We start from the raw sequence: 27,546 nt of genomic DNA, 5'->3' as shown, positions 1-27,546 counted from the left end.
AAGACTGGATACACACCCAGGAGGCATAGATAATGGGACAGAGCTCACAGATTCTAATGTTTTGTTTTTCATTTAGTAGATGCAATTGGAAAGAACACTGTGTGATTCCTTAAGAATATTCATATTTTTAATAGGTTTGAAACACTCCCAATTGTGTGGTTGAGGAAACTAAAAGCCACTCTTTGCAAGATAATTAAATGTCTGTGCCTATCAAAATGGGAATTGGGCCCAAAATGCAATACTACGGCTAAGATTTTGTCCCAAAAAATTATGCATAATTCATGGCACAATCACAGGAAAAAAATGATTATTTCATCCAATGTTCCCTCTAATCTCTTCCATCAATGTGTGGAATAAATTTATGTGCACCGAGGCAGGTGCAAGTGTGCACCACCAGTAGAAACAAAAAACCTAGCTGTGGGTGCTCTGCTAATCAGCTGGGCAACATTTGCATCTCTTCTAAGGAGCCACATGAGCACACAGCTCACAGGCTATGTCTAGACTGCAGGCTTCTTTCGAAAGAGGCTCTTTCGAAAGCATCTTTCGAAAGAGCCTCTTTCGAAAGATCGCGTCTAGACTGCAGGCGGATCTTTCGAAAGAGAAATCCGCTTTTTCGAAAGAGAGCACCCAGCGAGTCTGGATGCTCTCTTTCGAAGACGGCCTATTTACATTGAAGAACGCCTTCTTTCGAAAGAGGAACTTTCGAAAGAAGGCGTTCTTCCTCGTGAAACGAGGTTTACCGCCATCGAAAGAAAAGCCGCGTTCTTTCGAAATAATTTCGAAAGAACGCGGCTTGAGTCTGGACGCAGGAGAACCCGAGTCTGGACACGGCCACAGGGAACACTGATTTCACCCTATGGTCACAGCAACTTTGGGGCCTTTGCTGCTGCATATAAGCAGTTTGTTTTGATCTAGTCCTCTTTGAAACAGGTCCAGACCAAAGCTAACGAACTGTTAATTCATGGCAGCAAGGTCCATATAAATGGCAACATTCACAGTTCTGTACCAGTGATGATTATTGGGACAGATGGTAATCTCATATTGGTGAGAATTTGCTACAAAGCATTTGATTTCATTGCAGTTACTCCAGAGTCAGAGAAGTATCTAAACTCTTGGCACCACTTAGATAGCAGTCACTGGTTAAGCGCAATTCAATCAAGGTACATATTCTGCAGTTTCTCTTATTGGTGGTAGCCATGCAGATGCATTCAGTGTCATTTTACTGAAGATCAGTCACTTTCATTGATTTTGGGGATGCAATAGAGAGTTGGCTAAAGCTGTATGTTTGTATTACTGCTTGTTTTAATAGGTTGTCTTTCTCACTACAAATACAGAAGGCGAAATAATCACTGTTAATTTGTACATTCTCAACCAGGGAACTAACAGACCACAAGGTTTGGTAGAATACATTTAAGACTAATTATAGGTAATTGCACAGTATTTAAAGTCTGATTAAGTATATTATAGCCTAAGTAAAGGCTTCCTTTCTTCTGTAAGATATATACATTTTTATCATACCTTTATTTCACAGCCTTTGCAAAAGACAACCAGCTGCTGCAGAATTATTTAAGTTGTATCCTTAAAAAGGAAACTTCTTCATTCTTGGCTGGCTTTGCTGTAAAAAATTCTTCATGTTGACATAATTCTTGCATATATAGTTCATATACACACATCATTAGGCAGCTAAAGAGAAGGGGCTCTGATGGTCTGAAAAGTTGTATCATAAGCAGGGCAACTAGAAAACTAATAGGCTTTGGAATGTTGAGTTACTAATTACAGGACCACCGTTTGCTTTTAAGACATTGGGGAATATTGACCAGGGAGGAAGTTGATACTTGATCAAAGGGGCCAGACTAGATTACATTTTAACTAATTTCTGATTATGGAGAAAATCAGAATTAATTTTGGAGAAAAGCTGGCCTCCCTACTTAAAGTGCATTCAAGTCTGAAAAGTCTCTCGCTAAAAATAAGCATATTGCATTCCCTATTCCTTCCCCATTACCTCTAAATCTACATATTTTTCTTTTAACCACCAGAACAGTAAACTCCTCCCAGGACCTAAAACTGAAGTTTTTGTGTTCTTCGGCATTTTATATCAGCACATGTGGCAGTCCACGTTTAGTTGACTATTGCACCAACAACGTGCAAGACATTCGACTCCAACTTGCTCCGCCCTAGCTGTATGGAGTTTTCAGGGCCAACATGAGTAAACACTTCCTGGACATTAAGGTTGGGATTTGCAAGCAAACCTGAATTTCAGGGGAAGATGGGCCCTTCACTCCCTTAGGCTATGATTTTACAAGGAGCCTAAAAACAGCTGGGTGACTTGATCGTCCATAGGGCCAAATCCTGCTCACACTACATAAACAATACTGTGTCTAGGAACAAGGTTTGGCCCTTACTATGCCAAAAAATAGATGTGTTGAAAAACACTACACCAATTTTACAATCACTTTTCCCACCTGAACATTTGAATAATATAGGACTTGGAGTGTGGAACTCAGACCAGAGCTTTCGGAATGTACCAAAGTTTCATACTAAATGGAAGGTCCGCTACAATTCAAACAGAGCAAATTCCCCACACTTCCTTGGGGCCCTCGCTGTACAGTGACACACCAATACTGTCTTCCTCACAATACATCAAAGATTAAATGATTACAACACCCTTAGTTAAGAGAACCCATTGTTTCTGAAGCTCGGAGGGAGGATACGGACAAGGGGAGCCCTCCTGGCTTCAAGGAATTTAAGTGCTAAATCAGCTAGTAACCTGCTACAATAAAAAGGAGAATTCCTGGGATTGGATGAACTGGTACCAGTTGTCTCTAGAGGAAGCCATTAATAACCGCACATTAGCAACTGGAAGTATTAGCCAGTGAAACTCCCACGTTGTCAGCGATCTAAAGTTTTGTTCTTGACATTTGGTGAGCTTGTTGGTTTTTGTTTTGTTGATGTTATAACATACATCTATCACCACAGTAATTTAAAAGTCACCACCGTACACTACTTCACGGGGGAACACAAGCACATGGTTACTACTGCACAGTACAAGTGTCCTGCAGGTCAACTCACAGCTTCTTCAAAATGAGAAAAAAAAAAAAAAAGAAACAGAAAAAAAACAAAAAAGACCCTGTTCTAGAGTAGAGGGAAAAATCAAGTATCTTACACTCCCCTTGCTGAAATGGTTACACAGACCTGGCTCAGCAGTATTCTCCCTCACCATCCCCAACCTCCCACCTCAGGACAGAGTCTTCTGTTCACATCTCATTGGAATAGGTGTAGTTAGGGGTGGCAGAATACTGTGTTTCGTGCTGCAGCACGGCTCCCTGTGCAGCACCAACTGCCGCGTTGTGCGCTGCCTGTTGTACTTGTGGATTCTTCCACGCTCCTGTAGTCCACTCCTCCTGTGCTTTGCTGAAACTCCCTCCGCTGCCCCGGTAAAATTTATGCACCTGTGTGGGGCAAAGGCAGAGAGAAAGGAGATCACTGAGGTGAGTCCCCGACTCTTTTTATTATTATTATAATTATTTGGATAACCTGAGAGACCCTAGTGCAAAGTGTCCAATCCTGAGAGCACTTGTAGCTCCCATTGACTTCATGGGCAGGGGCAGGGACTTAACCCCGCAGGATCGGGACTGAAACCGACAGATGCTAGAACAGCAGCCCTAGAAACCAGCCTGCTCCATTCAACAGCCCTGGCATTGAAACTCTTCTGACCACAGTGGCTCAACTGTGACCTAATGGGACCACCCTGCAAGGTGAAAGCTGCTCATTCTCTACCTCGAGTTAGTGTCTGCTCTATACCTAGACTATGGACAAGAGAGGCAAATTAACCTATTGGGATGGTCGTTTGTGATGTGGGCGACAGTTTGCTGCAAACCATAGTGAGACAATCAACTCACTGCACATACGCCACCAACCCATCACCTAAAGGTAACTACTTTTGGTCACTAACAATCCAGTCCAGAGGGGAGCAGACAACCTACTCTATACAAGTCTTCCCCAGAGTCATTCATTCCCCTCTTTATCCCTATTCCTAAGGCAAGAAATGGGAGAGAAGGAAAGCTGCACTATATCAAACACCTTTTACAAACATCTACCTCATTTTCTAACTTCAAGAGCCTTCGCCAGGCTTGCTAACCCACAAGAAGGCCAATCAGTACTTTGGGCAATTAGAGAAGTCACAATGAAGACTGAGCATTCCACACACCAAACCACAAAAAAAAGCAAAGGCTTTAAAGGTTTCATTCCTAGCTCGAAACCATGATCACCACCATCAAGAAACCAATTACAGGGCAACATACCTCTGTGAGCAAGAGCTAAGCCCAGGAACAGGAGAATATGAAAATTTGGTGCTTTAGTGACGATTCTGCTGAACTTTTAAAAAAATCTAAACATTTCTTACTATAAGGAAGAATTTCCCTGAGAGGCCCAAGCTACATCAGCAATCAACATTCTTCTTTAAGTCACTCTCTCTCAGGTTTTAGGACAAGCTCAGCAATAAGAGTACTCTCTGTTTTTTAAAACTTAGCAGCCTGAACCTGCATCTTGCCAGAGCCTAAGGGAACTCAAACTTCCAGGATCAAGTCCTGATGAGATAACATGATCTTGGTAAATTGACCATTCGTTATCAGTGGTAAATAGGTCAATGAAGGGATAATAGGAGATACTATAGAGAACTTTCTGGGTGTCTGGCTGGTGAGTCTTGACCACATGCTCAGGGTTTAGCTGATCGCCATATTGGGGTCGGGAAGGAATTTTCCTCCAGGGTAGATTGGCAGAGGCCCTGGAGGTTTTTCGCCTTCCTCTGTAGCATGGGGCACAGGTCACAGCTGGAGGATTCTCTGCATCTTGGGGTCTTCAAACTATTTGAAGGCTTCAGTATCTGAGATATAGGTGAGAGGATTATTCTAGGAGGAGGTGGGTGAGATTTTGTGGCCTGCATTGTGCAGGGGTCAGACTAGATGATCATAATGGTCCCTTCTGACCTTAAAGTCTATGAGTCTAAGTCCTGTCCTAGATCTGACAGCACTTGATTTGGAGATGTCCTAAGTTTGGCAAAAACTGTTGTTTCAGTCCCAAACACAACACCGGCTCCAGACATTGTGAACAAAGGGCTGCCCCTAACAGAGGAAAGGAGGGGAGGTACTCAGGTGAGCAGCTCTCTAGAAACACCATGGAGTAGTGAACACCCCAGCTGGGATCTGTTGCCCAGATGGCCACCCAGAAAACATCCCAATTTCTGGTGTCTCATCCTGCACCCATACCATACTGAGGGCAATGAAGGAGAAGACTGCCACGACTGTAAACATGATGGTGGGGATAAGCATCACTACAGCTGCACCCACGTTGGTCCCAAAGAAGGATATTGTTGCGATCCAGCCACTGCAGGGAGATGCAAAAGGGCTTTGGTTAAATCAGGGTTACACTGCTGCACCCAGTAGCTATGTTTTTTCCCCACTGGCTTTGTATGCTGCAAGCTGAAAACCGCACTCTAAAATGACGGATCTCCCAAACACTTCGCTATCTTGGATAATTCTAAGCCATTCTTGAAACCAAGTAGTACCCAAAGGTCACCCCAAAGCCTCCTACCTCCTTTCTCTGCCACATCACATCGTTCATTGCCCTTCTCCTCCCACTCCACTAACACACTCCTTCCATACTCCCACTTCTACCCACTCGATGCCCTGAACTAGCTGAGCCCTGGAACTCTGGAATTTTTTTCCTTCTCCATCCTAACAGATGAAAAAAAAACTCTTCTCTGTCAGCTCCCGAAGAAAAGAAAGAAATCTGTCACATCCAGCCTGTATTCCTTACCAGACTCCCCAGCCAGGGATCCCCACTGCCTGGATAATGCTGATCACCAGCTGGGCCATGAAGGTGAAGAAGAACGCCATGAAGCTGAAAGAACTGTCTGTCCTACGAGAGAAACAACTCATTGTCATTCTCCTCCTCACTGCTCTCTGCGCCTCAGCTGGTCCTGCAGCTGTACTCCAGCTCTTATCACCCCGAACACCCAGCATCTCGGCCACCAGAGCAGCTAAATAACGCCTTTGATTCCAGCAGAGACTGTGTGGCCACAGTGGGTGGAAGAGAATGGGAACGGATGGTTAGGGTGAACAAGAGCTGCCCACAAAGAGTCAGGACAGTGACACCACAGCATAAGGAGGGAGAAAGGAAAACGTGAAGGACTCACGCTGTCAATCAGGGTTCCCTGGCAGTTAGTAATGATTTGGCAGCAGTTAGATGGTAGGTAAAGTGGGGGGGAGAGGGGCAGCCTTGGAAAGGTGGTAAGAGTTTCATTGTCCGCCACGTGAGCAGTCTGTGCTAAGCTTCCCCACTGCTCTATGGGGATGTCTACACAGGAATAAGAAGCTAGTGGCTGGCCTAAGTCAGCTGACTGGGCTTGCAGGCCCACTGGGCTCAAAAACTGCTGGTTGGACATTTGGGCTCAGGGTGGTGCCAGAGCTCTGGGATCCTGCAAGGGTGGATGGTCCAGAGCCAGAGCCCTACCAGCTACACAGAGATTTTTAACCCCACAGCCCAAGCCCAAATCAACAGACTCAGACCTGCTGCAGCTGTGCTGTGGGTCTTTTATCCCTGTGTGGCCATATTTAGCTACTTACATAGTCCTAGTTACCATTTTATTAGAGCACCTCAGAGTTAGCGGATCTTATCCTTAACACCCCTGCCAGGCAAAGTATCCCCATTTTGCAGTGAGGAAACAAAGTCACGCTCATGTGTGGCTGGGTGGGAATCAAACCCAACCCTGGCCGGGTTGATTTAGTTGGGATTGGTCCTGCCTAGAGCAGGGGGCTGGACTTGATGACCTTCTGAGGTCTCTTCCAGTTCTATGATTCTTCTGTGTCCCTATCCAGCGCCCCTATCTACTGGGCCATTTTTCCTCCTTGCAAGCAGGATGGACAAAAATAAAACTGGTGATTTAAAAATATATATGAAATAATTTGTAATTTAATTTGTATTATGTTATTTAAATTATGATAAGAAGTTATTTTTAAAAATAAACCCATTTAAGATAAAATCTGTTAAGGCATGAAATTAGTATAAGCTCTTAAAACATTTACATAAAAAATAGTTAAGCTGAATCCATGAGCCTGGATCAAAAACTCTGCGTTAAAGGCTGCTTTTCTGAATTAAGAAAGAATCAGGGGGAAATATCTCATTTTTGAGGTTGAGTTTTATAAATATGGCACAACAGGTCATGTGTTGTATAAAGGGCTTGTTTTGTTTTAAAAAAATGTTTATGCTATTCTAAGCGTTAAATTCAATTCCAGTTACTGTCCTAATACAACTTGACACAAATCATGAGCAAAAAGTGAATTATCTGGAAAATATGCAGTATATCATACACCATTTTCTAAGATACTAAAATGTATGATGAATAAAAATTGGAAAATATTAAGCTATATAATTGATTAAATACACATGTACACTCCTAGGTAATAAAAAGATGTACCAAATCTAATGCAAAGGCTTTATTTAGCTAAGTGAACATGCTTTACTGATTACACCAACCAATTAGAATGCACCTCTCTTTAGAAAATGAGCAAAGTACAAATGGAAAAGCTGATTGAAACTGATGATTAAACTCAAGGCTTTTCCACTTGGTGATTTAAAATCACCTTGATTTAATTCAGTCCACCCTGCTCTCGAGTGGAGTACTAATGAAGCATTCAGCAAGCTGCCAGGGACTGGAATAATGGTGAAAATAGGACTGCTCTAACCTGCACGCATAACCAGTACCATATGTGCTATCCACCCCAAAAGGTTTGTAAAAGGAGCCTCTAATGGAAAGAAAATATTCACCACCCAAAATAAGTCAGATCTCAAGCAGAGGCTGCAGGGCACTGAGTTTCTAGAGGCAGGGTTGGTTTAGGACAATGAGAGATCCCACAGAGGTTCCTTGGGGTAAAGGAAGAGTTGGATGCCTACAACTGGTGTAAACTGCCATAGCTCCCTTGAGGAGCTGCGCAGCTTTACACCAGCTAAGGATCTGCCTTGGGGTTCTTGAGAATGAATCGGAGCTTCTAGAGCCAGAATCTGTAAGCACTTCAGCTTCCAATGCCTTTTCCCTCATGCTTGTGCATCATGGCTCAGTGAGACCTGCAGGTCAAAGCATGAACTTTAGCAAGATACACAAGCATGTTCCTAGATTCTGCTAACTTCACTGGGCCAAATTCTAGTTTTAAAACCAACTGGGTGCTTACGTATATTGCTAAATCAGAGCCAGGCGCAGGGGCTGTGAGCTGTGAGCTGCTCTCCCTCCCCTGTCTCTCAGGACTGAAGAACCCTTTAGTTACTGACTCAATTCTAGAGCCAGAGAAGCTATAAACCCTAAGATAGTTGGCACCCTGTACTTCTGAGCTGGAATGTGGTGGCTGTGGAGTCAGGAAGAAACATTTGCAACTCATCTAACCATTGACCCATCTTCCCATCTCCAGTTCTAGCATCAGTTTGTCTGATCTCCGAGGCATCTCTCTTCAGGAGCCTCCACGCTCTGCAGCAAAAGCACAGAGTCTGTCAATTTGGGCAGGAACAGAGCTGGAATGTGGCCATGCACTGTACCTGTCACCACGGGACAGAACACAGTATCCATACTCTTTCTGATCTCCCGTGACTCATTATCAAGAACCCCACTCAGAGGGAAAACATGTATTGGATACATTAGTCTTTCTGAAGAGCTGATAACTTAATCCTGAACATCCAATTTCCCAAGGTAGGAGAGGAACGGTGTAAGTAGGAAGGGAAGGGAGAGATTCCCAAATAAAGACGACCCAGTCTAAGCATGGATTATTCATGAGAAGAAAGAGAGTGAGAAGCTGTGCCCAGCTGTGACCACTTACTTGAAGGCTTTGTAAATAGGTCTAAACCAGCAGACATAGGAGCAGGGTGTAAAGAGAATGAGCCAGAGAATTGCCAGTCCAAAATTAACAGCTCCACCGCCTCCAATCAGCCATGCGAGGCAGCCAATCAGATTCACTGCCAAGGTGATGCTGTTCACTGCAAACATATACACACAGACACACAGAGGGAGCAAAGTAGCACACTGCAAGAGAGTAAGCTGTGACTGGAGGGGCCCTTCAGGCGGAGACTTCCATGGGGTTCAGAAACACTCAGGCAGGCCTAATTCAGGAGTGGGGTTTTGTCTGCAGTTTTTATCCCCCTTTTCCCTCTGTAATTTCACCATCCTTCCATGCCCACCAGGCTCCCTCAGGCAATGGTTCCAAGCCAGCTGAAGCAGGCTGGCATCAATGAGTCATGGCCCAATGGGACTCCCCGCAGACATCACCCGCTCCAGGAGGTGAGAATCAGGGTGTGGCAGAAAGACACAAGCGCCTCCAAGTTGAGTAACTGAAACACAATTTCTCTCTTGCCACCAAAGGGTGGAAGAGAGAGAATTAAAGGGAACATCTCCCTTGCCACCAGCAATGGCTTCACTGTCAGGAGCGCGTTCCCGGGCGAGTTAGACCAGGCAGCCCAGCTGCCTTTCCCATGACAAACTCGACACCAACTGATCAATTCGGAGCGTAAAAGTGACAGGTTCGTGACTGGTCTACGGCATGTCCAGATCGGAAGAACAGGGATTCTCCACTATGATACTAGGAGGCTAAGCGATACAGGGCTACTACAATGAAGAGAAGCCTCGCAGAGGCCATGCAGAAGAGAAGCTGTCATCTGCATTCCTGCACCTCAGAGCTTTAGGAGGAACCTCTTTTCCAACTAAAATGAATGCCCTCCCTCCAAACAATGCATTGGAGCAGCCAGGGGGGATGTTTTGCTGGAGGAGATGAAACTGTTCAGCCAACCCAGTGGTCTGCCTGGCTGGGAATCCACATCATAAGGCACTCGATGTTCCATCACCATCTCCCCCCTCTTCTCTGCCGTGTCTTCTCCCCAGGGGATCGGCTCACCTAAAGGGTCTCCTCGGACAGCAAGTTAATAGAAACTCTCTCAGCAAGTTCGACAGAAACGGGGTGTTTGTGCTTCTGCTTTCCAAGGCTTGAGAGCAAAAAGGGGCCCATTAAATGCAAGTGTAATGAGTGCAGCCATATCAGGGATGGGGCGTCAGAGTGACTGCACACCTCCCTCCCGGCGCGCTGCAACAACCTCCCTGAATGAGAAAGGGGAAAGCCAGCCCAGCTCCAGAGCCAAAGCTGAAAACTGGGAGAGTCAGCAGGGTGGGAAGCTCATCGGGGGAGACAGATGCATGAGTCAAAACCACCAACCCAGTCCCTTTGCTACGAATTCAGATGCTTCTAACCTGCACTTGGAACACAAACCACGCCCCTAGGGAAGGTTGCATCCATGCAACACTTCATTTTGCTTTCAATTTTCAGAGAGAACACCTGGTAAAGATCAGAGGTCGTATTAAATGCATAGGCTGCCTGCTTCCACAAACCCTGTATGTGCCTCCTCCTCTCCCCCCAAAGAGGAGGGTGAAAATAATCATTAGCAGCCCCTCCTCCCCTTGCTTCCATCCTAACCCATCCCAGACCTTTTACCTAAAAAAGGAGGCACAGAGGTGGAACAATCTCCTCTCATTTAAAAAAGGGGAGTGACTTCAGGCATTCGCACTGTCCTTGCTACACAGAAATGCTCAACTTAGCTACAGGTCAGGGGGACTGTAGGTAGTAGTCATGTACCCTTCCCCACCTGGAATGCTGTATCTTCGACCTGGAGGCATCTCCTCTGAGAACAAGTTTTGTTTCCAAGGACCATTTAATCTTTGGCGTCTCCACTGAGCTAGCCAACAAAGAGGCCAAATCATGCCAAATGCAGCGGTGGTTTCTCAAAAGTGACCTTCTGATGAAGTGCTCCCCACACACCCGTTTGCTTAGGCATTTCCGACACTGACTCCCAACACCGTGCCAGCTTTCCTAACCAGGTCTAGATCATTGGGACAGTTACTCATTTAGCTACACTCTGTTTAGTGAAGTTACACAAACTGTGCACGCTTGCTAGACTGAATCCCCTTGGAGCAAAGAGGTGGCCACCTCCACACCAGGCTTCAGAAAAGGGGAAAACACACATGGAGGAAGCCCGACACTGTCTGCTTTACACGCCCACAAGTCAAACTAGTAGGCGGTCCCAAGGCAAGGGAAATTGGCCCCCCTTGCCAGCTAGTTGCATCAGTGGCATTAGCTCTGGTCAAGGGACCACGGCTTGGATGACAGCACATCACACAGCAGCTGCAGAAGGAAAAGGTAAGATTTGGCTCTGAGGAAAGCCTCAAACGCCTGCACTGTGGAAAGCTGGGTACGGCCAAGGTGTTACACTTTGGCTGGGTGAAAGAGACCCGGTCACTGCATCAGAGGCCCAACACTCACTAATTTAAAGTGACCTTTCAGCTTCAGGGGCAGGCTTGCAGCTTTGTGCTGGATGTGGAATTTGCAAACTAGGGAATTGGGGGATGGGGTGGGGGGAGGCATAGTGACCTAAAACATAAGGCTGGAAGACAGCTCCACGGCTTCCACCTGAAACTGGCTCAGATTCCTGGCTCGGGAGGGCCTGGCAGGAAGCTGGGTGGTGAAGAAAGACTGCCCACTTGCACGGAGCTTGTTGGCAGTGAGGGAGAGCCTGAGTGCAGACACTGCTGCAATGTAAAACTAGGAAGTGTGCTGGCAGGGCCTGCATTTCCCAAGTGAGAAGCCATTTGGCTGAGGGAGCCTGACAGGGAGAAAATCTGGGCAGTAAATCCTTCAGCAATGAGAAACTCACTGGCTGAGCTGCTCCACCTCAGGGCAGGCCTCTGTGAGGGAGCAGAGTCCTTGAGTGGTCTTTGGTTTATGAGGCCACGTGACTACCTGCAGGGTAGGCAAGAGGAGAGGAGCTCTCTGATTGGCGGCAGCAGAGCTAAAGCTCGAGATGAGCTCATGCCCTCCAGAACCAAGGGAGGGGGGGTGCTTGCCCCAGGGAGGACTCACACATCCAGAGGTAGTAAAGGCGCTTGGCCAAGGTGCGGTGCTGCGGTGGAATGTCATCCTCAAAATCCTGGTAGAAACATGGCTTCAAGGGGATGAATCTTGGGAGCGGTGGGAAATTGTTCACCTTCTCTGTGACAAGAGAAAAAACGAATCGCTGAACAGAGCCCAGCATAAGTCTCTCTTCCTCAAATTGATCCACCGCTGACTGGCTAAAGCACTGACCTAACCCAAGCAGAGACCTTGGAAGTGGGATAGTGGGATAGTGGGATTACAGGTTTGTGTCTCACCGATTTCCAGCTCAGATTTGCTCAGTTTATATGTTAAAAAAAATGATTTCCTCTCATTGCAACTCAGCCTGGTCTCTGGCAGTCTAGCTGGGCTCTTTCATTTTCACACACAACCACCAGGAATGAAGAGCCCGCAGGCCAAATTAACCCTTTGTGTCACAAACCCAGGGAAGGTTAACTGGGTAGCAAAGGCCAATATGTCACCCACATTAAAGCATAGAGCCCTTTGAGAGAAAAACCAGTTCTACGAGATCCAGCAAGGATTTTTTTCCTTACCCGCCATGGTGTCTGTCTGTTTCTACTCCACAGCTAAGTCTGAGGACAGCTTGCACCTCTGCCAAAACTGAAAGAAAACAAGAGATAGTAATCACATTAAAGACACACACGTGGGGAAACAACGTTTCTTCTATGTTCAACCATTTCCTAGCATTTACTCTGTTACTAGAAGTGTAAATTTTCTAACACCATAATCCCTTCCCCCCAATCCTACATACACACAGATTCCTGCCTGGGGAAATTCAGGTAGCCTCTTGGCATTTCTCCAGTGCATATCTTTCCTAAATTAAAGGAGTAAATCAAATCCCTTCCTGACTCCTCATCCCTAACTCGCCAAGCCCAACAACCAAAAAGACAGCTGATTGCACTGCAACATTTAGTGGGACGATCCTGAGACAGAAGGATCCCAGTTCTCTTCAATCAGCATAAAAATCATCCCTTGTACAGCAAATCACCTCTTTTACACACCCGGAGATAACTGGCCCCCAAGGAGAGTGCTATAAATAAGGCGTGGTTGCATTTCTCTTTTGTATTATTCACGCGCACCCCAGTACATATACGTACACTTAGATCTACGGTCCACACCTGGTAAAGATAAGCATGTGTTCCAACTAAAGCACTGCCTGCAGCCAGAAGAGGAAAAGAAGATTCAGCAATGTGGGGCAGGGAGAGGCTTAGTGTCTAGTGCCTGCTCAAGTGACCTACATCCACCGGCAGTTTATTCCAAGGAGAGAAGACCAAGCCAGAGAGCAGGCCAGAGACACATTCAAACCATTGACCTACTGCATGCTAGTCCATGGAAGGGAATGCAAAGTCCCAGAACAGCCAGCTCAGTTACACAGCAATCACCAGGCTGGGTTTGTATTTTCCCAGAGACAGGTTAAGAACTAAAGCCCAGACTGTGGACAGTTTAAAATCCTGATCCAAAGCTGTGCTGTGGCACAACTCCTGAACACCAGCACTTTTTCCGCTCAATTCAAACAGCCTCTACTGCTCAAGGGAGCTGTGCACTTACAGCTAGAAAGGCAGCAATAGTTACCATCCCTTCGTATCACCAGAACAAGACAAGGTACAGTGAAATCAACATTAAAATGTGTCATCTATCACAGGGTTGGGCAATAAAACAGGAGCGATTCACCAGGATTAGCCTGCAGTGGGCCACTGTTGCTGTATTTACCTGCCCTTCTACAGGTACAGGTGATCACAGATCCTATTGGCTGGGAACAGCGATCCACGGCCAGCGGGAGCTGCGATCCCCCCTACCTGCAGAAGCACAGGTGAATACAGCGGTGTGGGGGCCCTCCGAGTATCTGCCCACCCCGATATACAATTTACTCGGATTCAGAAATTGGAGTGCTTGGGAACATTTTTAATTTATAAAGTGCGCCCAGTACAGAGCAGTTCTGAGGACATGAAGAGTTTAAAAACAACACACTGAAAAATAAACGAATAAATAAATAATCCCAAATGCCTTATGAAGGTCAGCCAATTTGGGCTTGCTGAGAGCAACTGGGGGAGTAGATGGAGGAGGAATGAGAAACCTACAGTCAAGCACATCCATGTCCCCAGGCATTTAAAGGAAGGATCTGACTGCTCAAGGAGTCAGACCCATAGTGACCTCATCTACTATTACTGAGCATAAGGAAGGAGAGAATCTCAGGAAATTATGCACCGGAGATTTTTAGATCAATAGGACTATGGCACACATACAGTTTTAGGAATCACCATGAATTGCATCCAGCTAAAAGCAAAAGTGTCATATTCACACTAGAGATATAAATTACTAGTTGACTATCCAATAAGCAAAAGCTCATCGGCTTCATGAGGCATAAGGGAGCAGTCGACAAAGGCTTCCCTTGTCGACTGATCTGCGTCTTGACTTGCGCGCTATGCCAACGATCAGCTGAGCCGGCACAGCACGGCGGCCATTTTTATTTTAATGAAGTTGGGGATATTTAAATCCCCGCTTCATTGACTATGTCGGGTAACCTATTTTAGATGCCTCTCTCGGAAGAGGCATGTAATCTAGACGTAACCTATGAGAGGCAGCAAGGGGAAAAGGGGAAAACACAGGAGCTGGTGCTGTGGGGAGCCGGCTTAAAAGCCGATTCATCCCAGCACCATCTCCGGAGGGCAGGGGAGGCAGAGGCTAGTGGGTGACTAGGTGCGAGCTGGGAATCAGCTGTCCCGGCTCGCTCCCGAGCCCCCCGCTGTGCTTCTGCCTTTTAAATGTATTAAGGCCCTGCCAGCACTTAATACATTTGAAAGACAGAGCCACAGCAGCGTTAGCTCCCAGGGAGCTAACGCCACTGCGGCTCTGCAGTTCTCCCCTCCCTATTGACCAATTGAGTAGTTGATGGAAATTCCATTGACTACTCGATTAGCTGATTATACGCAATTTACATCCCTAATTCACGCTGCGGCCAAAGTTGCCACATAGGTCAGTAGCTACATTGGGCATATCCGCTGAAGTTGTGAAGCTCTGAACTAAGAGCATTGCAGCTGAAATGGGCTAGCTCTGGCAACGTCCCCATATGCACAGTGAGAAGAAACAGGTCATATACACACTTGAACAGAACCCCACTAAAGCCAGCACTGCATGTGAGCCCTCAAGGCCATTGCTCCAATTGCACCAAATGCCATTGCTCCAAAACACCTCCTGGGAGAGGAAAACTAGAAGCCCTCAAGTGTGGTACCAGTCAGGGCTTTCAGGCAGGGGGGTATCATATGGGTGGTCGGAGAGCTAAAAGAATCATGATGAACACCCGCCCTTTGTCCATCACTAGGCAAGGCGTGTTCACCGGCGAGGTTACAGTAGTGTCAACTGCATGTCACACCAAAAGCCAGACCAAAAGAGATCAATTAAGTCCAAGTGATGCTAGTGAGATTCCTAAATGGCAGCAGGGGCCTCACCACCACTCCAGACCTGGAAGGCATTATTCTCAGTAACAGACCTGGAACCTGTTTGATATTACTATTGCATGTGTTCATCTTCTGGGTCTCTGTCCGGAAGCTCTTCCAGTGCATTTAGTACCCTGATGAGCTTTGAGGTGAGAGTACTTAGATACTAAAGAAAAACCCTAAATAGATATGCACAAATCACACTTTATTATAAGTCCCTGGATCAACAGCAAGTTGGAACTAAATTTTGCAGCAAAGCAGCTTCAGTAACATTGGTACTGTTTAGGTTTAATGAATGGAATGGAGGTTTAATTGAATGGAACTTAATAGAATAAATAAGTCTGAACCACATCTCCCCTATTATTAGATATTAAGCTCAAATGGATACCATCTCCAGGTGTTTAATTTTCACCACACTGTAGATTTTTGCATAGAAAACAGAGAAGAGTATCAGAGAACATGCCAAGGGAAAATGGGGTCCTGGATGGCTGGGGATTTTGGTACCCAGTAAGATGCAGGAAAAGGTCTGGGATTAGGATATCACACACTGCCTTGGCATTTCTGCCAAGATGATCAGCTGAGGCCTCTGACTGCATGTGCCCAAACAGGAGACGCATTGAGTCTGATTTTTAACACGCAGCTCCACTTGCACTCAATGGGAGATGGCGCTGCTCAACAACTCTAAAAGATCAACCCGAAGGTGGCTCAAACTTAGCATCCAGACACTGATGCATGAAATTTAGTGAACACGTTTACAAAAACTCCTGCACACAAATGTGTAAAGCCCTTTTAGTGACCAAACCCAAGTATGTGACAAACTGACAATGTCACTTTCACATAAATAAAATCTCCCAAAGGCAACCACCCAAACACAGCCTAGCATCCCCCTCACCTGCACATCTAATACAGCTATTAAATTTATGCTCAGTCAGTTTACTCCAGTCCCTCTGCTGTTACTTGTGGTGGAAGTGCAAATGCAGACCAGACAGGGTCACTTTCACCAGTGGGACCTATCTAGCCTTTTGGTAAGCAAATCATTAGCACAGATAAGGCCTATTAACTACAAGGGATTAAAAGAACAACACACACTTGACACATATTTGGGACCAAATTCTCCAGCTCTACTGCAGGGGTAAGGAACCCAAGGCCTGGGGCCGGATGCAGCCCCCTGCTTGCCTGGATCCGGCCCTTGAGGTTCAGGGTCCCCTCTCAGCTTTGGGGACCCCAGGTTGGTGCCCCAGCCCCCCCCCATGACTCCTCGCACACCCTACTATGGGGTGGAGCACACAAAATCTACTAGGCTGGGCTCCCCTAGGCTCTGGTGTGTGAAGGGAATGTGGGGAGCGTCTTTCTGCTTCTCAGTCAGGGGCTTCTGCAGCCCCTGACTGATTGTTCTGTGGGTCAGCGGTCCCTGATTCAAAAAAGGTTCCCCACCCCTGCTCTACCGGAACCAATGGATGTTTTGCCATTGACTTTAAAAACAGCATGTAGTCCTATGGCACCTTAGAGACTAATAAAAATATATATAGAATCATGGGCTTTCGTGGGCAAAACCCACTTCATCAACTGACGATGATATATATTTGTGTTAGTCTCCAAGGTGCCATAGGACTACTCATTTTTAAACACAGAAAAGCACTCTGAATTTAACATTAAGATTTATCTGACATGACTAACACCTCCAAATCCTTAATATATGACACACTGAGTGGTAACTGAGTTTACACCAGTGGGTTTTTTTGTATTTTTTTTTTAAAAAAAGGTGCTGGTACTCCAGGGGAAAAGTTGTTTAGCTCTGACTGGAGGTGCTGGCATTGCATCTGGGAGTGCCAGTACTGTGTACCGGGCAGTACCCTCACAAAAAAAGCACTGGTTTACACTAACTCACACTTTCCTTTTGATAAATAAATAGCAATAGAAAACAGTGAGGAAAAGGATCATAAAAATAAGCAGGTTCAGTATCTTCTCCCACCGCACTGCCACACCTTTTCTGGGTGTCTGGCTGGTGAGTCTTGCCCACATGCTCAGGGTTTAGCTGATCGCCATATTTGGGGTCAGGAAGGAATTTTCCTCCAGGGTAGATTGGCAGAGGCCCTGGAGGTTTTTCGCCTTCCTCTGTAGCATTGGGCACAGATCACAGCTGAAGGACTCTCTGCATGTTGGGGCCTTCAAAGTATTGGAAGGCTTCAATATCTGAGACATAGGTGAGAGGATTATTCTAAGAGGGGTGGGCGAGATTCTGTGGCCTGCACGGTGCAGGGGGTCAGACTAGATGATCATAATGGTCCCTTCTGACCTTAAAGCTATGAGTCTATGAGTCTATGAGATGGGAACCAAAACTTAGTTCCCTCTTTCCCCTGCAATAGGGAGGTCTGTGATAAGAGTCACCCACCACCCACATACAGCAGACACAGAGTCCCAGTGTGTTTCAACTGTGGCACGTTAATTCACCACACCCGCCTACCAGTTTAGAAAGGAATTTACTCTTGAATTGTAACTGGAGCTGGGATCAAGACACAAGATTCACATCCAGTGAGCCAATGGCCCAGCATGCTAAGGCATTCAGATCTAGGGCAGTGGTTCTCAACCTGGGGCATGGGACAATGCAAAATTCATCCTGAGGGTACATCAACTCACATAAATATTTGCGTAGTTTTACAATAGGCTACATAAAAAGCACTAGCAAAGGCCAGTCATTAAAATTTCACACAATGACTTTATATTGTTCTATATACTACACCCTGAAATGTAAACACAATATTTATATTCCAAGTGATTTATTTTATCAAAAGGTAAAAATGAGAAAGGAATAGGGATGTGAAAGGTTAATGAGTGGTTCTTCCCCGTTATGGTTCACCAGTGGGGCCTGGAGCAGCCTCCACTTGCCACAGACAAGGCCCCACTGCGGGTAGAGGGCACACCATCGAGGTCAGAGCAGCCCCTACACCCACCTGTTTAATCGGTAACCAGTTAAACAATGTTTTACCAGTTAACTAATTAAATGGGATTTTACATCCTAGAAAGGAAGCATTTCTCAATAACAATAGGATGTGATGCTTTTGTATTTTTATGTCTGGATTTGTAAGCATGTTTTTTTTTTTTTTTTTAACTACATGAAACTAGGGGGTATGCAAAAAAAAAAAAAAAAAACAGACTCCTGAAAAGGACACAGTAATCTAGGAAGGGCCCATGATCTAGGGTTTGGGTTCAGCGCATTATAAAGATAGAAGCCATGGACAACAATCAAATCCAAGTTGCAATTTCAAAACAACCCACAAGAAACATAAAGTAGGTTTCCTCTGCTTGGTCCCATCTTTCACTGCAATACACATACCAATTACTCATTGCATGTTAATAAACAAGCCAGTTGTGCACTCCACTAGTGAGGTCACTGTGCAGACAGCAATCAGGCCTTCCCCAAAACATCCTGGCACACTCTAGAGACATATTAGGGTGAAAGGCCTCTTACTCTCACACACCCACAGAAGCAAACAGAAGGCCCCTTTGCATGCACACACCTGCAAAGGTATGATGCACACATGAATAAAATGCTTAGAAGAAAGCCCCCTTGCACAAGCACACACACACGCACAAGAATAGTGGGGGCCCCCTTTGCACAAAAGCACTCACACCAGAGGAAAAGAGCCTGTCACCCACTCAGGAGAGGTGGATGGCCTGTATGTGTGCTGGGGCTCACAAACATGGGCGGGGAGGACAGCTTTGCAGGCACTAAGGCACACACAGGGAGAGGAAGCCTTTGGCAGGTGCACGCATACATACACACAGAATGATAGGGTGGATGGCCCCTTTTCACAGAGGCACGCAAGCCACAGGCTCCTCCTCAGCACACATGGGAATGTGCAAGCCTCTCCTTGGCATGCACATGTAGGGAGGGCTACAAGGCCCTTCCTTGGCACAAGCATGTGCACACACAGGTGTAGGGCCACAAAGCCTCTCCATGGCATAGGCATGTGCAAACATAGGTGCACACAAGTGGGGAGGATAAGGCTCCCTGGTGTTCACAGGTGTGGGGGTCCCAGGCACCTGACATGCACAATGCACAACAATGAAGGTACCAGGCCCTAGGCACACATGGTGCACACAGGTGGGTGAGGGGACTGCCAGGCCCTAGGCACACATGGTGCACACGGGTGGGGGAGGGGACTGCCAGGCCCTTGGCATGCGTGGTGCACGTGGGGGGGAGTAGGCTGCCAGGCCCTTAGCATGCGCGGTGCACACCCGAGTGTGGGGGGGGAACAGGCCCTTGGAACGCGCGGTGAACACGGGGGGGTGTGCCAGGCCCTTGGCATGCACAGTGCACACGGGGGGGGTGCCAGGCCCTTGGCACACAGGGGGGTGTCAGGTGCACACGGGAGAGTGGGCCAAGCCCTTGGCACACACGGTGCACATGGGGGGGGGGGGAGCTAGGCCCTTGGCACGCACGGTGCACACGGAGGGGAGCCAGGCCCTTGGCACGCGCGATGCACATGGGGGGGGTGCCAGGCCCTTGGCACGCGCGGTGCACACGGGGGGGGTGCCAGGCCCTTGGCACGCGCGGTGCACACGGGGGGGGGGGCCAGGCCCTTGGCACGCGCGGTGCACACGGGGGGGGGGGGTGCCAGGCCCTTGGCACGCGCGGTGCACACGGGGGGGGTGCCAGGCCCTTGGCACACAGGGGGGTGTCAGGTGCACACGGGAGAGTGGGCCAAGCCCTTGGCACACGCGGTGCACATGGGGGGGGGGGAGCTAGGCCCTTGGCACGCACGGTGCACACGGAGGGGAGCCAGGCCCTTGGCACGCGCGATGCACATGGGGGGGGTGCCAGGCCCTTGGCACGCGCGGTGCACACGGGGGGGGTGCCAGGCCCTTGGCACGCACGGTGCACACGGAGGGGAGCCAGGCCCTTGGCACGCGCGATGCACACGGGGGGGGTGCCAGGCCCTTGGCACGCGCGGTGCACACGGGGGGGGGTGCCAGGCCCTTGGCACGCGCGGTGCACACGGGGGGGGTGCCAGGCCCTTGGCACGCGCGGTGCACACGGGGGGGGTGCCAGGCCCTTGGCACGCGCGGTGCACACGGGGGGGGTGCCAGGCCCTTGGCACGCGCGGTGCACACGGGGGGGGTGCCAGGCCCTTGGCACGCGCGGTGCACACGGGGGGGGTGCCAGGCCCTTGGCACGCGCGGTGCACACGGGGGGGGGGGTGCCAGGCCCTTGGCACGCGCGGTGCACACGGGGGGGGGGTGCCAGGCCCTTGGCACGCGCGGTGCACACGGGGGGGGGGGTGCCAGGCCCTTGGCACGCGCGGTGCACACGGGGGGGGTGCCAGGCCCTTGGCACGCGCGGTGCACACGGGGGGGGGGGGCCAGGCCCTTGGCACGCGCGGTGCACACGGGGGGGGGGTGCCAGGCCCTTGGCACGCGCGGTGCACACGGGGGGGGGGTGCCAGGCCCTTGGCACGCGCGGTGCACACGGGGGGGGTGCCAGGCCCTTGGCACGCGCGGTGCACACGGGGGGGGGGTGCCAGGCCCTTGGCACGCGCGGTGCACACGGGGGGGGGGGTGCCAGGCCCTTGGCACGCGCGGTGCACACGGGGGGGGGGTGCCAGGCCCTTGGCACGCGCGGTGCACACGGGGGGGGGGTGCCAGGCCCTTGGCACGCGCGGTGCACACGGGGGGGGGGTGCCAGGCCCTTGGCACGCGCGGTGCACACGGGGGGGGTGCCAGGCCCTTGGCACGCGCGGTGCACACGGGGGGGGGGTGCCAGGCCCTTGGCACGCGCGGTGCACACGGGCGGGGGTGCCAGGCCCTTGGCACGCGCGGTGCACACGGGCGGGGGTGCCAGGCCCTTGGCACGCGCGGTGCACACGGGCGGGGGTGCCAGGCCCTTGGCACGCGCGGTGCACACGGGCGGGGGTGCCAGGCCCTTGGCACGCGCGGTGCACACGGGCGGGGGTGCCAGGCCCTTGGCACGCGCGGTGCACACGGGGGGGGTGCCAGGCCCTTGGCACGCGCGGTGCACACGGGCGGGGGTGCCAGGCCCTTGGCACGCGCGGTGCACACGGGCGGGGGTGCCAGGCCCTTGGCACGCGCGGTGCACACGGGGGGGGGTGCCAGGCCCTTGGCACGCGCGGTGCACACGGGGGGGGGGTGCCAGGCCCTTGGCACGCGCGGTGCACACGGGGGGGGTGCCAGGCCCTTGGCACGCGCGGTGCACACGGGGGGGGGGGCCAGGCCCTTGGCACGCGCGGTGCACACGGGGGGGGGGTGCCAGGCCCTTGGCACGCGCGGTGCACACGGGGGGGGGGGCAGGCCCTTGGCACGCGCGGTGCACACGGGGGGGGGGGCCAGGCCCTTGGCACGCGCGGTGCACACGGGGGGGGGGGCCAGGCCCTTGGCACGCGCGGTGCACACGGGGGGGGGCCAGGCCCTTGGCACGCGCGGTGCACACGGGGGGGGGCCAGGCCCTTGGCACGCGCGGTGCACACGGGGGGGGGCCAGGCCCTTGGCACGCGCGGTGCACACGGGGGGGGGCCAGGCCCTTGGCACGCGCGGTGCACACGGGGGGGGGGCCAGGCCCTTGGCACGCGCGGTGCACACGGGGGGGGAGCCAGGCCCTTGGCACGCGCGGTGCACACGGGGGGGGGGCCAGGCCCTTGGCACGCGCGGTGCACACGGGGGGGGGCCAGGCCCTTGGCACGCGCGGTGCACACGGGGGGGGGGGGCAGGCCCTTGGCACGCGCGGTGCACACGGGGAGGGGGGGGGAGCAGGCCCTTGGCACGCGCGGTGCACACGGGGAGGGGGGGGGAGCAGGCCCTTGGCACGCGCGTCCCGGGAGCGGATCAGGGCGGTCGCAGGACTCACCTCCCCGCAGCCCTTCCCCGTCCCGGGCAGTCAGCTCCGCTCCGGCCCGCAGCTCCCGCCTCCTGCCGCAGCCCCCGCGCCTCGCGCGCGCCTGGCTCCGCCCCCGCCACAGGCAGCGCCGCAACTCTCGCGAGAGCCGAGCGTCCCGCAGGCCGCTGTCCAGGGTACTGGGCGCGCGGGTCGGGGCCTCACAGGCCGGTGGCGCTGAGCGGGGGGGCGGGGCCAGGCTCCGAGGGGGGCGGGGCTCCAGCTCGAGGGACACTGAAGGGACCAGGTTGTGAGGGGAGGGAGATTGGAGCGCCCCGTGCTCTAGGGGGAGGGGTTACTGGGCTTTGAGGAGATTGGGGCGCCCCATGCTCCAGGGGGAGGGGTTACTGGGCTTTGAGGAGATTGGGGCGCCCCATGCTCCAGGGGGAGGGGTTACTGGGCTTTGAGGAGATTGGGGCGCCCCATGCTCCAGGGGGAGGGGTTACTGGGCTTTGAGGAGATTGGGGCGCCCCATGCTCCAGGGGGAGGGGTTACTGGGCTTTGAGGAGATTGGGGCGCCCCATGCTCCAGGGGGAGGGGTTACTGGGCTTTGAGGAGATTGGGGCGCCCCATGCTCTAGGGGGAGGGGTTACTGGGCTTTGAGGAGATTGGGGCGCCCCATGCTCCAGGGGGAGGGGTTACTGGGCTTTGAGGAGATTGGGGCGCCCCATGCTCCAGGGGGAGGGGTTACTGGGCTTTGAGGAGATTGGGGCGCCCCATGCTCCAGGGTGAGGGGTTACTGGGCTTTGAGGAGATTGGAGCGCCCCATGCTCTAGGGGGAGGGGTTACTGGGCTTTGAGGAGATTGGGGCGCCCCATGCTCCAGGGGGAGGGGTTACTGGGCTTTGAGGAGATTGGGGCGCCCCATGCTCCAGGGGGAGGGGTTACTGGGCTTTGAGGAGATTGGGGCGCCCCATGCTCCAGGAGGAGGGGTTACTGGGCTTTGAGGAGATTGGGGCGCCCCATGCTCCAGGGGGAGGGGTTACTGGGCTTTGAGGAGATTGGGGCGCCCCATGCTCCAGGGGGAGGGGTTACTGGGCTTTGAGGAGATTGGGGCGCCCCATGCTCCAGGGGGAGGGGTTACTGGGCTTTGAGGACATTGGGGCGCCCCATGCTCCAGGGGGAGGGGTTACTGGGCTTTGAGGAGATTGGGGCGCCCCATGCTCCAGGGGGAGGGGTTACTGGGCTTTGAGGACATTGGGGCGCCCCATGCTCCAGGGGGAGGGGTTACTGGGCTTTGAGGAGATTGGGGCACCCCATGCTCCAGGGGGAGGGGTTACTGGGCTTTGAGGAGATTGGGGCGCCCCATGCTCCAGGGGGAGGGGTTACTGGGCTTTGAGGAGATTGGGGCGCCCCATGCTCCAGGGGGAGGGGTTACTGGGCTTTGAGGAGATTGGGGCACCCCATGCTCTAGGGAGAGAGGGTTGCAAGTTCTGAGAAGAGCAGGGGGGCTGGCTCCTAAAGGGGAGCACAGAAAGTCCCATTGCTCTGGGGGGGGCAGATCTGGAGATGAGCAGGGCAGGCGGGACCCCCAAATTATGCCACTACAGGATTCTACAGTATCTGTCAGTCTATTCAGTTTATCAAAAAGAAGACTGGGAGATAACTTGATTACAAGGCATAAATACATTCAAAGGGACTGTGAGGCTTAATTCTATCACATTTATAAAAAGGTTTTAAGATTTTCAGATGAAAGATACCATAGAAAAGCAATATATTATTGTGGATAGTACAAGAACTACCAGATTTATTGCAATATGCATCTAGGGTTCTCAAACACCAAGACAACATCAATGTAACATGTAGGCTGTGTCTACACTGGGCCACTTATTCCAGAAAATCAGCCGCTTTTCCAGAATAAGCTGCGAGCTGTCTACACTGGCCCCTTGAATTTCTGGAAAAGCACAGATGATCTACTGTAAGAAATCAGCTGCTTTTCCGGAAAAACTATGCTGCTCCAGCTCGGGCAAAAGTCCTTTTTCCAGAAAACTGTTCCGGAAAAGGGCCAGTGTAGACAGCACAGTAGTGTTTTCTGCAAAAAAGCCCCAATTGCGAAAATGACGATCGGGGCTTTTTTCCAGAAAAGCACATCTACATTGGCCACAGATGCTTTTCTGGAAAAAGGGCTTTTCCAGAAAAGCATCCTGCCAATGTAGACGCTCTTTTTCCAGAAATACTTATAACGGAAAACTGTTCCATTTTAAGCATTTCCGGAAATTCATGCCAGTGTAGACGTAGCTGTAGTGTTTGAATCATTCATATTGATCACTGATGCATTTTTAGGTAATTGTTATTTGGTCTTTGGTGGGGGGCTGTGGCAGGAGGCAGGGCTGTGGGGCATGAAGTGGAACTGCCTGCCAGGGATAGGTAAGAGCTGCAGGGATGAACACTCTGCACTTCAGGGGTGCTGCAAAAAGGTGAGTTCCATGGGTCCTGTGCAGTGCTCAGGCACAGAAGTTGGATTCCAGCAGCTCCATCCCCACTGGGTGAGCATTGCAGGGCTTGGCCAGGACCCAGCTCAGACATTAAGAATTAGGACAATGTCCACAAACTCACAAAAGCACATTAACTGTCTTTATGGAATGCTTCCATTGGAAGTATGCAGAACGAAAATAGTTGAACTCACTTCTTCTGACAGCAGTGCAATTCCTAGGCAGAGGTAAAAATAGTAGGCATGACACACAAAATAGTCATTGTGACAGTCTGCACAGATAATTCCTGCCTTCTTATTGCTTGTTTTATTAGCAGGATACAATGAAGATAACATCCTCGAGAAGGACTTTACGGTTGGATAACAGCACACCATGGGAGTCTTAGTTCCATCAGTACAGGCAATGGTGCATACTGCCTGCTATCTTACTCAAGATAGGTCAGGTGAGATCAGTTCTTTAGAGAGAAACTGAAAGAAAAAAACAGGATGCTGCAAGAAGACATGCTGCTGATTCAGGAGGTGGTAGTCTTCTTTCTGAATCAGTAAGAAAATAATACCGTAGCCTGATTTTATGAGCCACAGTAGCATTGATTTTGTAGAGGTGGTCATTAAAGATCCCATTGCACTTTTTGCAAATCCAGTGTTAATCTCTATCCCCGCCAGATTCCAGCCTGGATTGATTATTTATTGATTGATTGATTTATAGGTGTCCTGACCAGGATCAGGGTCCTGTTGTTCACAAATATAATGAAAAATGGTTCCTGTCCTAAAGAATTTACAATCTAACTATATGACACAAAGGTAACAGGTAGATACAATAAACAGAGGGATGGGATGGGTTAGGAGCACAAGGTAAAAGTGCCCTCTTCAGATGAATACAGGATTCCCCCTCATTTTATGATTCACAGTTAATCTAAATTACACCAATGTTAATCTGAAATAATTTCAGTGGAGTCACCACAGAGTTACACTACTGTAGCAGAGAAAGCTCTTATTTCACCTAGTAGAAAAAGATATGCCAGATGCAGCTTCTGGTGCCCACTCCTATTTGCACTGCAGTCAATAGGAGTTTGTTACAAAAGGTATAGAGTAACTGTTGCTGAGTTAGTTGCCACTGAGCAAGCTACAAGGGGAAATCAAGGGAGCTGTTTGTGCATTTGCAGGATTACCTCTCAATTGAAGAACCAAAGGAGACAATCTGGATCTGTTGCAAAATTAGAAGACAAACTGAATGTATGCTGGAATTAAGAGATCACAGAGGGTATGTCTACACTACCCTCCTAGTTCGAACTAGGAGGGTAATGTAGACATACCACACTTGCAAATGAAGCCCAGGATTTGAATTTCCTGGGCTTCATTTGCATAAGCCGGGCGCCGCCATTTTTAAATCCTGGATGGTTTGAACCCTGTGCCGCGTGGCTACACGCGGCACAAACTAGGTAGTTCGAACTAGGCTTCCTTGTTCGAACTACCGTTACTCCTCGTGGAATGAGGAGTAACGGAAGTTCGAACTAGGAAGCCTAGTTCGAACTACCTAGTTCGTGCCGCGTGTAGCCGCGCGGCACGGGATTCGAACCAGCCGGGATTTAAAAATGGCGGCGCCCAGCTTATGCAAATGAAGCCCGGGAAATTCAAATCCCGGGCTTCATTTGCAAGTGCGGTATGCCTACATTACCCTGCTAGTTCGAACTAGCGGAGTAGTGTAGACATACCCAGAGAGAATTAAAGGTGTGCAATAAATGAGAATAGATATGCCTTCCTCTATGAGCCTGCATGCATGTAAATCCAAAATTGCCTCTAGATGGGGAAAACCTCCTTGGCATCTGTTCAGCAATGTGTCCATCTTCACAACCTGATTAGATATTTATATTTCATCAGGGTTCTAATTTAGCTTAATTTTCAGTGAGGCTATGTCTAAACAGCAGCGTTATTTTGGAATAACTGACATTATTCCAGAATAACATAGTCTGCGTCTACACAGCAAGCAGTTATTTTAACATAATGTTGAAATAATGTCGAGCTGGAGGACTTCTTACTCTGACTCCTGTAACCCTCATTTTACAAGGAGTAAGGGAAGTCAGAGGAAGAGTGCTTTTTCTTGGACTTCCTGCTGTGTGGACAGCGCCAAAAGCCAAAATAAGCTATTTCGACTTACGCTACACAATTGATGTAGCTCGAGTTGCATAGCTTATTTTGGCTTCAGCCCTGCTGTGTAGACATGCCCTGAGGCCAGAACATGATTTGCTTAGGCAATATATGAGACTTTGTATAAGCAACTCCTACAGAATGGAAGGGTAGGAATAGTTTGTTGGATTGCCCTGCCTCCAAGAGTTCTGGAGGTTCTGCTTTTGTGTTCTGATCATTGAAGGATAGGGGGTATAGCAGTCATCCCTGGATAAAATCTTGCCTGGATAAAATATTGAAATCAATTGGACTTTTACCATTGACTTTGGTGGAGCTAGAATTTCACTCCTTGTTTCATATTGGAACTATTTGATCGATTACAGGGCTGATCTGGTGATGTGATTGAGAGGAGGATTTGACTCATATTTGTCCTTTTAATAGGCCAAGGTCTCAAAAACAAAATAAATTTATGTTGGAAATATTTTCAAACTACCCAAAACCCAAGAAATTAAAATGCTTATCTCAGGGACAGCTTTACTTCTAGGCAGCATCCTCTACAGAGTAACTAACTAGGGCTGAATCTAGGAAGAAAGCACCTTGTTCATCTCAAGAAAAATGCCCTTTACTTTAGCTCAGTGTTTTTCTCATGAGCTTTCCTTCTATTGAACTTCTAGTTGTGTAGCTCTCACCATTTAAC

General features: G+C 49.9%; 1 protein-coding gene across 2 annotated transcripts; it reads right to left on the bottom strand.

The window, feature by feature from the left end:
- Nucleotides 1-1,280: 1,280 nt before the first annotated feature.
- On the bottom strand, nt 1,281-22,419 carry SCAMP5 (secretory carrier membrane protein 5). 2 transcript variants are annotated; one of them, XM_075897404.2, is made up of 7 exons: nt 22,269-22,419; nt 12,506-12,572; nt 11,943-12,071; nt 8,862-9,018; nt 5,815-5,916; nt 5,265-5,382; nt 1,281-3,449 (listed from the first exon to the last, which is right to left on the bottom strand). In XM_075897404.2, the coding sequence occupies exons 2-7, from the start codon at nt 12,510-12,512 to the stop codon at nt 3,255-3,257; spliced, it is 708 nt and encodes a 235-aa protein (XP_075753519.1). In that variant the 5' UTR covers nt 12,513-12,572; nt 22,269-22,419; the 3' UTR covers nt 1,281-3,254. The 2 variants fall into 2 exon arrangements, with proteins under 2 accessions (XP_075753519.1, XP_075753520.1); XM_075897405.2 differs by lacking the exons at nt 12,506-12,572; nt 22,269-22,419 and having other exon boundaries at nt 8,862-11,822.
- Nucleotides 22,420-27,546: the final 5,127 nt, after the last annotated feature.

This window comes from Pelodiscus sinensis, chromosome 14 (genome assembly GCF_052426305.1).
Source record: "Pelodiscus sinensis isolate ZL-2025 chromosome 14, ASM5242630v1, whole genome shotgun sequence".
Classification (NCBI taxonomy): domain Eukaryota; kingdom Metazoa; phylum Chordata; order Testudines; family Trionychidae; genus Pelodiscus; species Pelodiscus sinensis.
The sequence above is the reverse complement of the archived record's forward strand: the minus strand, read 5'-3'. Positions and strand labels throughout refer to the sequence as shown.

Coding starts and splice junctions, on each gene's coding strand:
- SCAMP5 (XM_075897404.2), bottom strand. Junction 5,917..8,861: donor CCTATTTACAAAGCCTTCAA/GTAAGTGGTCAC, acceptor TTTCTCTCGTAG/GACAGACAGTTCTTTCAGCT. Junction 3,450..5,264: donor CCTTCATTGCCCTCAGTATG/GTATGGGTGCAG, acceptor TGCCCCACACAG/GTGCATAAATTTTACCGGGG.